Source organism: Drosophila navojoa, chromosome 2 (assembly GCF_054131105.1).
Source record: "Drosophila navojoa isolate 15081-1374.11 chromosome 2, UAZ_NAV_1.0, whole genome shotgun sequence".
NCBI classification, from domain to species: domain Eukaryota; kingdom Metazoa; phylum Arthropoda; class Insecta; order Diptera; family Drosophilidae; genus Drosophila; species Drosophila navojoa.
In genome coordinates this window covers 3832744-3846567 of record NC_142890.1, presented here as the reverse complement: position 1 = coordinate 3846567, position 13824 = coordinate 3832744, and the positions used below count along the sequence as shown (strand labels likewise).

General features: G+C 40.2%; 1 protein-coding gene across 2 annotated transcripts in view; it reads left to right on the top strand.

Annotated features, from left to right (window-relative positions):
* grn (GATA binding protein grain) overlaps positions 1–13824 on the top strand; it is a 42730-nt gene that overhangs the window by 19844 nt on the left and 9062 nt on the right. For both annotated transcript variants that reach the window (XM_018112948.3, XM_030383084.2), the window contains exon 5: positions 7252–7397. In XM_018112948.3, the coding sequence (XP_017968437.1) occupies positions 7252–7397 (146 nt within the window). The remainder of the gene's footprint in view (positions 1–7251; positions 7398–13824) is intronic.

The following is a 13824-nucleotide window of genomic DNA, read 5'->3' as shown; positions in this document are numbered from 1 at the left end:
AGACGAAGACGAAGCAGCAGCTGTAGCAGCCAGCTTAACTGGCAGCAGTTGCAAAAAAAAAACGAGAAACGAAAAACTTCAATGCTATTGTCAACGCTTTAGCTGGGCTGCGCTGCGTCATCAGCTTGTTGTAGTTTTGTTGTTGTAGTTGTTAATTACTTCATGTTGCTGCTGCTGCTACACACTCACACACGCACACACGCACATACACACACATTTACGCTCTGGCATTCGCTGCGGAAGTTTGTTGCTGCTGCACCTGCTTCACAGTCTCAGCCGTCTCAGCCGGTTTCGCATGTCGCTGCCAGCAACAACAACAGCAACAACAACGACAACTTTATAGCCGCTCGACAATGCGTGAGAGGTTGCGGGGGTCGTTTGCGGCAGTTGCAGTTGCAACCCCTCCAAGCAGCAGCAGCAGCCAAAGCACAGCTGTCTAAGCTAACAGTGCGCTGTTAGCTAACAGAGCTATGTTAATTCCACACTCAACGCAAATGAGGAAACTACAAACTTTGCCATGTGAACGAACTAAGTAGCCCAGTGCTCTTTGTTGTGCCTGTTGTTGTTGTTGTTCTTGTTGTATATCTTCAGCTTTGTATCTGTAGCTGCAACTGTTGCTGCTGCTGTTGCTGCTGTCGCCGTATCTTTAGCTTGTATGCAATGTAGGAAGCTGCGCGCTGACAAAATGTTTTGCCTGCGCTTCATATTATTTCATTTGCTCGCTGGCCAGGCGACAGTTTTTTCGTTGCTGTTGTTGTTGTTGCTGTTTAACTAACCAAAAACGTTGCCTGCAACATTATTGTCGTTGCTGTTGTTGCTCGCTTTGGCTGCGGGCGCGTTCGTTAGCCAACGATCCTCGACCCAATCCACGCTCCACTGTCTCTTTTTGTATTTATTTATCGTTTATCGCATCGCTAGCGATAAGTTTTTTGTTTTTTTGTTTTTCTCTCTCTTTTCGGGGCGCAAGAACATGTGTTGCTTGCTTCTCTCTGAGCTCCCTTTTCGCCCCTTCCTCCCTCTCTGCCTCGCTCCATCACTTTGAGAAATCAATGGGCCAGCCAAGGCGCATTCCCGAAGACTCAGTTCCAGTCCAAGACATTTAGCCAGACATGTCCATGCAGAGGCAAGGATTTATGCTTGGCCAGCGCCTGGCCAAATTGATTGGATGCCATTTGGGCTTTTGTCAGGTGAAAATAAAAAATGTTGTGAATGAGCTTTAAGTAATTGATATGGGTATGGGCGAGTGTCCATGGACCGGGCCTCTATGCAATGCGCAGCCTTCACTCAATCAGCCGTTGTCCATGCGTCCCTCCCGCCAGCCATTCCAGTCCAGTCCAGTCCAGTCCAGATCTGCTGGCGCAGCTTAACAGCAGGGATGAGCTTCTTGTGCGCGCGTCCATTGTTCCTTTGTCCAGCGCCCTGACAGCTGTGGCCTTAAAATGAGGCGCTTGCTGCTTATTTGAGGCATGCGTGGCATGGCCACAGGCGTTACCCAGCCAGCCAGCCAGCCAGCCACGAACTCCCAGTTGTATGGAGGCCTCTCTCTCCCCTCTCCTGCTCTCCTCCTCTCTCACTCTCTGTGTAAATAATTCATACTTTTTCTTTAAGCTTGCATTTTACTTTGTATTTATATATATATTATCCATCTCTCTATGAATTGTTTAACTTTTTATGATTTTCATTTGGTTGTTAATTCATTTTCATTAAAGGCAAAAAAAAAAAAATGTTTATAATAATATATCAAATTCAACAAACAACAAACTATTTACTCACACATCCACATGTGTCTTTTGTCTTGTTCACCAGTAAAACGTCTATCTCTCTCTACCTCTATCTCTCTCTCTATTTCAATCTTGCTCTGTCTGTCTATTGCTGTAACTGTCAAACTTTTATCTCTATCGCTCTCTCTCTCTCTCTATATATATATTATATTTATATCTAAGTAACCTTTAACTAGTATAAATGTTTATTAATATCAACAAACAAGAGCAACAACAACAACAACAAACAACAACAAACAACGGCAACTAATTAAAACTGCAGTTGACCCTTCGCATTGGGCCTGCCCACATGCGACTAACAAATTAAAGGGAATTTCTGTTGTCTCTGAAAAGGTACAAGACATAAATTCTAGACAATTATGGCCACTGACGCCAAATGTCAAATCAAGCAGCGACCACAGTTAGTTAGACCTTTAAACTCGGACATCCATATAGCCGAAGACCTTAATGCCAAATCAGGCCCTAAAAACAGGTTCAGATGCTACGCTCACTTGGGCTACGTTTTCGGGTTCAGGCCCATGGCCAGACAATGTCACACGGACCCGTGGCCGTAAAAAAAAAAAAAATAAACAGACAACAACAACAACAGCAACCTTAACCAAAAACCCAAAGAAGAGCACACGAAAACGAAATACCAAAGTGTGCACAAATTTCCAAGAAATTACAACGCAATGCTGCGGATGATTGTGCCCATGTGGCTGTGGCTCTGTCTCTGGCTCTGGCTCTGACTGTGGCTCTGTGTGTGGACCACAAGAGAAACAGTTATAACATGCTACTAAATCATAGGCTAAGCGAGAATCTGGCCCAACCTGCTACGTGTTGTGTGGAAAACGTAAATGAAAATGAAAATGAAAATAAATAAAATGTGAAAAACTGTCAAAGAGACAGCAGAGCCCCAGATGAAGGAGAAGAGCAGCCAGACGGCAGCAGTCCGGCGTCAGGCAAATTGAAATCAAAACAATAACAACAAAGAGCCCAAAGAAATATTTAATGGGCATATAAAAATAAAATAAAAAATAAAATAAGAGAAGAAAAGAAAACACACACGGCGAAAGAGAGCGAGAGAGAACGAAAGGATCCTCTAGATCAGAGCAGAAGTTCTGCTAAAACAAAGGACAGAGTGAGTGAGAGTGAGAGAGAGGGTGTGTATGAGAAGCTGTGCGCGTGCGCCATGTATGCCACATAGCATCCATATAGCATATACTCACCAGCCAGCCCCGAGTGGAACTCATATTGCGGATACGTCTACTTCAGGCAAAGCCTTCAGTAGTTGTCGCCATCGTTGTCGTTGCTGTTGTTGGCTCTTGTGTTGCCTTTGTTGTCAAAAGTGGGCACACTGGGTAAAAACATCATTAACACATTTGATTTATTAACTGGCGAGTGGCTTGGAGCAGCAGCCACCACAGCCACAGCCACAGCGAACTTCATTGGAATTGTGCTAGAACAAAAGCAACAAAACATAAGGAAAGAAAGAAAAAAAATAAACAAAAAAAGAGCAGCCAGAGCAAGAACAACCACTCACAATGCCACAAAAGCCACACTTTATGGCTTAATATGGCCAGCATATACATATACAAGTATATATAGTCCACCTCTATTCGGATTTATTACAGCCAATAAATGCATAAAGTTTTCCGCACTCGACTGCGGCTACTGTGCGCCGCAATAGCCAAGACTGTTGATAGGCCAGAGAATGTTAGACAAAAGAGTTTCGAGTGAGAAATTTGAATGAAATTGAGCAGAGACTGTGATTCTAGACTAGACTGAATGCTTAGATGGGATGCCTAATATTTGGAGTAAGTTTATGCAAGAGAAGCTCAGAGTTTCAGATTCAGAGTTATGAGTTATGAGAAACTGCAGCTTCATGGCAAAGTCTTAAGCTGTAATGAACGTCAGGCTCTGATGATGATGATAGTTGAAATATCATCTCAGAATCATAGGTACTAGAATTATAAATTAAAAAAGATTGGGATCATGGAATATATTTTGAACAGTAAACATAGATTAAGGAATCATGTAGTCTAGAAGAATGCGGTAAATATACTAAACTATATAGTACAGTAGAATCTGGCTATAGCATTTATAGAGTCCGTAAGGCTATTGTGATGAAAGTTCTTATATGAGCACACTTATACACACTTATAGCATCTTCCATCTTATAATCGGATTCCACAGAACTTTTAGAGAATATTTTGGCATTATATATAATGAATCCAAACTATTCAAATTTAGCATCATAACATAAGTTGCTGATATATAATAAACTAGACTACTTGCGATATCCACGAGCTGCACTGAGTATATAAAGAAAGAAGAAATATTTAGATGTATGTAAAATAAAGTAATATGGCCATCTTAGCTTCATCAATAGAGCTGTCATACAACTACAAATGAGCCTCAATATATGTGGACTTTATATATTTAGAATATAAAGCAGAAGAAAAGCACAAACCAAAGAACTGCTCCACACATCTAGAGCATACTCATAAAAACAGATAAAAAACAGAATGAAAACTCTAAGCAACTAGTAAACAGAAGAAAACAGAGAACTGTGAAAGCTTCAACTGCATTTGTTAAACAAGTATATTGAGGAATTGCCAGACAAGAGAGAAAAGTATATGAAAATAACTGTTATAACTCCACAGTCAATAAACTCCAGTCTATAATCTATACAGTCTACAGTCTATAATCTTCAGCCTGTCCCCAGTGTATATATAACTCCACAGCTTCAACGAACCAAACTAATTATACGTCAAATATATGCCTTCAATTGAACTGAAATTGAGAACTCAAAGAATTCGCGATCGACAACTTAATAAAAAAAATTAAATGTTGCACACAAAATAAAAAACAATAACAGAGAAAACATAAAGTCAAACAAATAACTGTATACAATTTCAACGACTTTCAAATAATTTATGCAATTTTTATACAGTGGGTGTTACTTTTTTGATTGGCGGCAATTTGGCTTTGGGGTCTTTGTTACGCAGGCCCCCTCCCAAAAAGGAAAAAAAAAATCACAAAACAGAAAAAAAAAAGGAAAACTGAAACTGTAAACCAAACAACGCCCAGTGCCAAATGTGAGGCAATTAAAAAAGTCGTACGCAGAGGAGACAAAAGAAAAAAAATAAAGTACTATAAAAAAGTAAATATATATATATACATTTGTATAGATATATATTTGTGGAGAAAAGCAAAGTAAAGTTGCGATTAAATGAAAACAAATGAACTGTTTATGAAACGAGAGCGCCCCTGGCGAGTGGTTGGGTGGGCGGTGCGCTGGGTGAGCCACCCGCGGCGGCGGCGGCGCATAACACGCAGAACGTTTAATTTAATTTCTTTGAAAGCTCAAAAACAAAATGTTTGGCATGCCAGCCGGACAGCAGCAGCACCAGGAGCAGCAGGAGCAGCAGCAGGCAGCGGCCGGACACGTGTGATAGTCCTGCTGCGCCGTATAAACAGCAGCAAATCACGTAAGGCTCTTAAAGCAGCCAACGGAATAGAATTCGAAACAGCAGAAACTGTCATCAAAATGTCTCTAATGGCGTTTGGGCAGGCAACGAGTTGACAACGCACTTAATGAACACCCACGTGCCCCCAGCCCCTCCCCCTTTCGCCCTTGCCCTCGCCCACACTTGGGTGTGACTCGAGCTAATATTCAATAAAAAAGAAGGAAAGGAATAACAGTTATGCTCATATGGGCATGTAAAGCGAAACGTTAATTAATTACAGTGCGTACAAAAGTATGCAGACACTCAGACCCAGGCATGTCTGCTCAAATTGCCCCACATATTTTCAGCTTTTGTTAATCGGGGGGGCCAAAAAGTAGCGTTAAATCTGTTGGAGCTGACTCTATTTTTATTATTTCCATTTTTTTATGACTAAATTTCAATTTGAAACGAACAAACAAACAGACAAACGATATAATGAAGCCCATTTATTGGCAGTCATTAAATGCTAGAGAGCAGGGGCAGCAACAGCAACAACTCTCTCGGCCCGAAACAAAGACAAAAGCCAACTGTAATATGAACGTTAATAACGCGTTACATTTGCAACTTCATTTCCAAAGCCAAATGCTCTCGGGGCCCAAGTCGAGTCAAGTCGCTTACAAATTATGCCTAAAGTTATTCAAATGAGTTGCGTTTGTGGTAGAAGGGCTGGTAGTGGGGAGGGAGGCCGGTCGTGGGGGGAGGGGGACCGATTGCAGTCACTAGAACCGGGCGCTGCTTAATTAAAATGTGTAGAGTCAGCAAGGAAGGCAGCGCTGCAGTGCTACAGTGCCAGCGAATCCATCATTTCCGCTTCCATGCGTTTTATGCCAGCAAAAAAAAATACAAAAAAAAAAAAAAAAAAAAACAATGAAAAACACTCACAAATAAAAATACAAGTTAGCATTTTGTTGATGGCTAGCAATGACTGTAAAATACTCGTTCAATTGGAGAGAAAAGTGAATTTAATGGGATTTTAATATTGAGCTGAGCTCAGCTCAGTTGTTAAACAAAATATATACACAAATATATATATAAATAAATTCAAAATACAGGACACGCCCATGAAGGTTATATACATTAAGCAGTTACTCAATAAAAAAATATATAAATATATATTCATACAATATAAATACAAATATACAATATATATACAAAAAAAAAAATCCGTTTTACAAAATTAAATATACATATATAAATATTACTTAATATGAATATATATGCTTTGGTCATTAAGGCCAAGGACACCAAGAAGTTGCTCAATCTGAAAATATATTTAACTAAAACAAAAAAAAAAAATAAAAAAAAATAAAAAACATAAAAATATATATACATTTAAGAGATATATGACGCCAACCATGAAGTTGCTCAATTAAAAAAAAATACTAAAAAAAATAATACAAAAATCCTGAAAAATATACAAATAAATTAATTAACAATAAATAAATAAATGCAAGTTAATTAAAAATATACTTAAAAATAAAAAAAACATATATTTAAAAATATATAAATAAATAAATTAAATGCTCAATATTCCATGCCCCCCAAAAACCATAATCAATCACTCTAAAATCGAAGCGTGGTCAAGTTCAGTCTAATATAGTATCTAGCTCAGAAAATCCCTTAATCCTGCACAGTATACCAAGCCTATATACCCTCTTACGGCGCCGCGAACAAGCATAGAAATGAACCTAAAAGCAAAAAAAATACAAGACTGTGAAGCAGCTGAAAAATGTGTGCCACAGCGAGTTGTTGTTGTTGTTGTTGTTGCTGCTACTTTGTATTGTTTTTGTTCTTCTGCTTCTTTTTTTTGGTTTTTGGCTAACAAGCTGGCGCATTTTTGCTGCCTGCACTCGGCACTCAGCTCCAATTTAAACCAAATTTTAGCTTATATACATATGTATGCATTTTGTTAACCATTTTTGTTTTATTAACCAATTTGTGTGTGTGTGTATTTTATTCTGTATTTTTTTTGCTTGCAGAGGGACGCGAGTGCGTAAACTGTGGTGCCACCTCCACGCCGCTGTGGCGACGCGACGGCACCGGACATTATCTGTGCAATGCCTGTGGCCTCTACTACAAAATGAACGGACAGAATCGGCCGCTGATCAAGCCAAAGCGAAGACTGGTAAGTTCCTCTGACTAGTGAATAGTGAATAGTGAATAGTGAAGCTGGTTGGGACGTGGATGCAACACCCGCTGTGTGCAGCTTCCACACATTGCCACAAATTGATCAATAAATTCATGAACTGTATTCTTGGGAATTTGCTGGCGCATCAATCTCGGCGCACGTTTCTGTCGCCAAAAGCCATAAAAAGCAGCGTGAAAGTTCTCAAATGTCATAATAATTCCTGGAACCCAAATGCAGCACACTTCGAGAGAGAGAGCGAGTGGGAATGAGAGAGGGAGAGGGAGAGAGCGTGTATTTAATTATCATTTTTCTGACTAGCTGGCGTCTTGATTGCATTTGGAGTTGGACGACTGCAGCCAGAGCCGGAGCTGAGCTGAGTGAACGCTTTGGCTGATAACGATCAAGGCGCATCATCATTATCACTTAACGCACTAAAAACATAATCAGGCAGCAGCAGCAGCAGCAGCCCAAGCGGTCGCTCGTTGTTTTGTGTGGGTTATTGGAGAAGTCTGGCTGAACAACTGTTGTCATCTCTCTTCCACTCTCTCTCTCTCTCTCTGTCTGTCTCGCTGTCTGTCTGTCTGCTGTCTGCGCTGTTGGCCAAGGCACATTATCGTTTTTTATCGGGCGCGCGCATCAACAGCAACAAACTATGAAAATATATGTAACGCTGTCCGTCCGAAGGTCTGCCCTGGCGCCAACTACATCACCAACAACAGCAACAGCAACAACAGCAACAGCAGCAGCAGCATAAACGAAAGACTTAAGCAACGAACTCACACGCTGTCACTGCGTGTGAAAGAGAAAGCAACAGTACAGCTCACTGCGAGCTGGACCTATACAAAATTAGTCCATTAAACATGCGTAAAAACAAAATAACCAACAAGCAACAACAGCAACAACAACGAACAACTGTTAAATGCAGTTCGGGTTCGTGTCTTGGCTCGTCGCGTTGATTTTTTATTGGCATTTAAATCGTATGCATTTTGATTGCATAACATTAACATAAATAAACCATTATTGGATGAAAATCAAATATAAGTAGAAGAAGGCACAGGCACACGCACACGCACACACATTCACACAGCCAGCCTGACGTGGCAGCGCGGACAAACGCAGGGAATTCCCAAGAAATTCACAGCTGGAGCCGAAGTGTTTGTTGATTTCTCGTTGACAAAATATGCAACAAATTAAAATTTATGTGCCGCGACCGCTGACTTATGGCAGCGACTGTGAATGTGTGCGCGCACAGCGAACAGGATGCGGCCCATCAATGTCCTTGCATCGCCTGTGGCATTCGCCCTGAAATGCAATTCAATTGTTTTAGAGACTCGCCTCGCTTCGCGCTTCGCCTCGCTTTGCCTTTGCTTTTGCTGACTTGGCTGACTTGCTGGGTGGCAATTGTATTGATTTTGCAAAACAGTCCGAGAGAGGGTCAAGACTTTGCATACACAGCGTATGCATTGAGCATTGAGCCCATTGGCGACTCCAACTTCAGCTTCAGCTCCAACTGCACCTGCCCCGACAGTTGCGCATCTCATTGTCTGCCTCGGTTGCCTTTAATTAAATTTCCGAATTGTATGAAAACAGTCAACAAGTCGTAACTTTTGAGCAGCACGAAAAATTGTCTGCTTTGTGTTGCCGTTGCTCTTGCTGAAACAGAACAATGCAAATTTTTAATTTATGTATTTTAAGCCGCCAGCCAAGCCACAGCCACAGCAGCAGCAGCAGCAGCAGCAGCAATAGCAACAACATTGTTTCAGTCGCCTTCGCTACACATGTTTGCTGTTGTCATTGTTGTTGTCTTTTTTTGGCTGCTCGGCTTGACCGCTGGCGTTTCAATAATTGCATTTAATTACAAGTCCCAAATGCTTAACATAGCCGCTGGCTCTCTATCCAACTCCCGGCCAAGCCCCGAAAAATTACCGTTTCGTTTCGTACTCTCAGTCGGTAAGCAACCTTCGATATGAATTTGTCACATTTTTTGAGAGCTGGCAGCCGCTTCTATGGCTAATTGCGAATTGTAAATTGCGAATGCATGTTAAGGCAGCTGCTAAGGTCAGCTGGGGCTGGGCGCATCTCGGACAATCGTGACTTATATAAATATACAAATATAAATTTCAACGGCATATGTTAGTCAGTCGAGCAGTCAGTCAAGGCGCCCAGGGGGCATGGCATGGGCAGGAGGGGCGTTGCTTGCATTTTGCATAATATTTATGCCTCAGTCGACTTTCAGTTGTTTTGTTTTTGTTGCCTTTTAATTTATGCGAATTTTCACACAATAAATTGAACAAAACGTTGGCTCGTTGTTCTTGCCGCTGTTCCTACACATACATATGCACATACATATACATTTATATATATTGTTGTTAAGCGCTGCAAAATTGTTTATTTTTATCCTTATTACGCTGCTTCATATCATTTGCATGCAAAGACTTGCAATTGCCATTTGCAGTTTATAGCTGCAGTTGTTGTTGTTGTTGTTGTTGTTGTTGCATTTGCTGTAACAATAAACACATCAACACTTGACACAATCATTTATAAATGTTTTATTTAAGTGCTCACAAAAGCCGCTTAATTAATTACACATCAAAGGCGTATTTCAACAGCAACTACAACAACAACAACAACAACAACAGCAACAACATCACTTTGCATTAGTCGCCATTTAACGGCTATTAAATACATCAGTTTCGATTTGAAATGCCCTAACTTAGTCACAAGATTTTTTCTCGTTTTTTATTTATATAAAATAACTAAATATGTTAAAGGCGGGCATAAATTTGATAAGCTGACAGTTATGAGACAGGCCATCATATAAATTTCAGCTCAAATCAAAGCTGTTCGAATTTGGCACATTCCAATTTGTCAAGAAACACAAATTGATATCAAATTAAAATTTAAAAAAATTTTAAATTAAAAAAAAAAAATAGTTCAAATTTTTAAAGAGTTACAAATTGATATTAAAATTCTTTTATTTATAAATTTAAAAAAAAATTCAAAATTATATATTTTTAAATTTAAAAAATAATATTTTTCAATAACTACAAATTGATATCGAAATTAATTTATTTTTAAATAAAAAATTATAATTCATAAATTTAAAAAAATTACAAATTAATATTATAATTCAATCATTTTAAAATTTAAAAAATAATATTTCTAATATTTAAAAAAAAAATATAAAAAAAAACTTCTATATAGTTGCAAAAAAAATTGAAATAATTTTTAAATATTTATTTATAAATGTTTAAGCCATTTAAAAATTATTTATATATTGAACAATATTCTTAAAGAGTTTTCATATACTTTCAACATATTTTCGAGATATTTAGCAACAAATTTTTAGACAGAGCAACTTGTCGTCGGTGTGCCATAGTTATCTAGCTGTCAGTTGAGCGTGTCAGATTTCCAGATTTGTATTTCAAATGTTTGGCATCCCGCTGTGCAGCCATAACAGCGAGCTAACTGGCTAAGCTTAAAGCCACAATCATCAATAAAATTAACCGGCGTCAAGTGATTGACAAACGCTGACTCGACACATTTTGCGGGCGGGGGCGAGCAAAGAGAGAGGCAGAGAGAGAGTGAGAAAGAATAAAAGAAATAGCGACATTTAACCAACTATACGAAATTCTAATTAACACATTTTTGCTGAGCGCTCATTGTGTGTGCGCCATATGTGCGATAGACTGAGACGTGAACTGGATCGAATTGAATTGGCAGCCCTTTGTCGTGGGAATTTCGCGCTGAGCGCGATTAAAAATCAGAACAGCAACAACAACAGCAGCAGCAGCAGCAGCAACAGCTACAACAAGAGCAATAACAACAGCAAACGAGGCCAACAAAACTGGAGGCAGTGACGCCAAAAATTAAATGCAAGGCGCAGACGCTTCACGTATAAATCAAGTTACCAAAAAATGCGCGCCAAATGAAAGTCAAAGTCAAAGCGATCGATAAAGCAACAACAACAACAGCAACAACAGCTAAAACGAATCAAAACTAAAGCAAGTCGTCCAACAGCCAACTGAGCCAAAGTAAAAGTTCAATGCACGTTCTGCAAACGGGGCGTATACGCAATCGAGCGCATTAAGTCGCCCGACTTTTTTATATATATTTTTTTCATCTTTTTATTTCATTTTTGGCTGTTGCTGTTGCTGTTGTTGTTGTTGTGGGGCGCTAGGATCTTGTTAAGAGCGCGCTCATTTCATCAAGTGGGCAGCCTAATGCCATTAAAATGCACTTGAAATGTGGCCATGCAACATAAGTGTCCTGCTGGCTGGCTGGCTGGCTGACCGACTGCTGCTGCTGCTCTCTGCTTGAGGCACAAGCTGACGAACCTGGCTGCAACATTGTGCCGCAGCGCGCAGATCAATTAAAAATTAACGATATGAAGCGCAGCCGCGGCCGCAAAACAGGGCGTGCCAATAATATAATGAAACAGGCTCTCACAATCGACAGCGTGTGAGTGGGAGAGAGAAAGAGAGAGAGAGAGAGAGGAGGCGAGAGCGAGAGTGCGAGAGGAAGATGAAGCTGGAGTTGAAGCTGGTGGAGTCTGTGATGATTAAGGCCTGCTTGTTAGGGCGCCCCTGGCTCATAAAGCCTGCTCGAACTGCTTTATGCGAACGGGTTGAAAAAAAAATACAAACAACAACAACAACAATATACAGAACAATATAAATCTATTTAATATGCAAAGGCATAATTTGCAGCTAAGGGCAAAAAGGGTTGCATTTCTAACCCTTCCACTGCGGCCAGACAATATGTGAAAATGTGGCCAAGCACGCAGCCCCCAACCGCCGGCAGGACGCGTGTTTAGAGCACATTCATTTTGGTAACAGCAGCTGGCCAAAAGGGGCCAGTCCAGGCCGACTCTCTATATAATATATACATATACATACATTTATTTTATATGCAGTTGCAATGTCCAGTGACAAATATTAATGACGATTTTCATGCCTTCACAAATCGCGAGCTACACTTTTGTTTTAGCCTAGACTTGTCCGTGTTGCTGTCAGTGTTTGTTCCTGCTGCTTGTTGTTGTTGTTGCTGTTTAAAATGCAAAAGAGCGAAACCTTTTGGGCGCTGTCTGCGCGACAAGTTGTGGCCAGCTCCAAAAGGCTCGTAAAATTCATTGAGCAGCATTAATGAGCGACATTAATAGCTTGTCGTAGCAGCAGCAACATTTGACATTGTTGTTGTTGTTGCTGTAAATGTAGATGTAGATGTTTGTGTTGTTGTTATACCTGTTCCGTAAAACATTTTATTGATTTTTCTAGCCAAGCAGCAGGTGTGATTTTTAGCAATAGTTTTCGCTTTTTTTTCTGTATTTTGTTTTTATTATTGTTTTTTATATATTGTGCGTGCCAGCAAATGAGTCGAGCTGATGTATTAATTAGGCAAATGTGCCTCAAATAAACGAGAAACAAGACCAAGCCAATCAACGAGCTGTGCACGGGCAACCCTTCGAGCGACAACAGCAACATAAACATCAAATACCAGAGCAACAGCCTGAATTGCCACGCCCCAGCTAACAACAGCATGTGGCTGTGCGCAACAACGAATCCGTTTTGGCCAAAAAGGAAATGAGTCCAGGATATAAAAGAAATATCACAAAAAAAAGAAGTCGGCACAGGCCTAGGACAGCCACAAAAAAAAATAAAATATATAAAAAAAAATGAAATTTGAATTTTTAAATTAAATTTCACAGTACACAGAGATATTTATATATAGATATATATGCATGAATTTATATATATGTACATATATATATTTATATACCCAGCGCACTCTTGTCTAAATGTAACTGTTATGGCAGAGACATTTTGTTGGCACTACGCCTCGCCTCGCCTCCGCTTTTCATTTCATTTCGTTTCACTGGCGCTGGCAGCCACCCAAAAGCCCCCCAAAAAGCCAGCCGAACCACCCCAACCACCCAAACCAGCAACTGACAGCAACCCAAGTCAAAACCAGCATCAGATATAGAAATTTTCGTTGCGCTGTTGCCTGAGATCTGGGCGCTATCTTTTGCCATCTTCTCTTTGTATGTGTGTGTGTGTGTGAGTGTGGGGAGCTGCTCCAAAACAACCCCCAAAAGAGCGCTGAGGGTTGGCAGACAGCAACTGCAAACGACTTTTTGCGCTGGCTGCGAACAATTTAATGAATGTTTTGTTAGATAAAGCAAAAAGAAGAAGAGCACAAAAAAAAATCGAGCTGATAAAATGTCGGCGCAACGTGGGCAGTGGGGTAATACACACACACACACACACACACACAGAGAGAGAGAGAGAGTGCTACTGCTACAGCTGCAGATATATAACTAACTAACACACACACACACACGTACACAGATACAGATACATCTAGAGATACAGATACTTATACAGCGGCTGACTGTGTGCCCCCAAGTAAAAGATGTTACACTGAG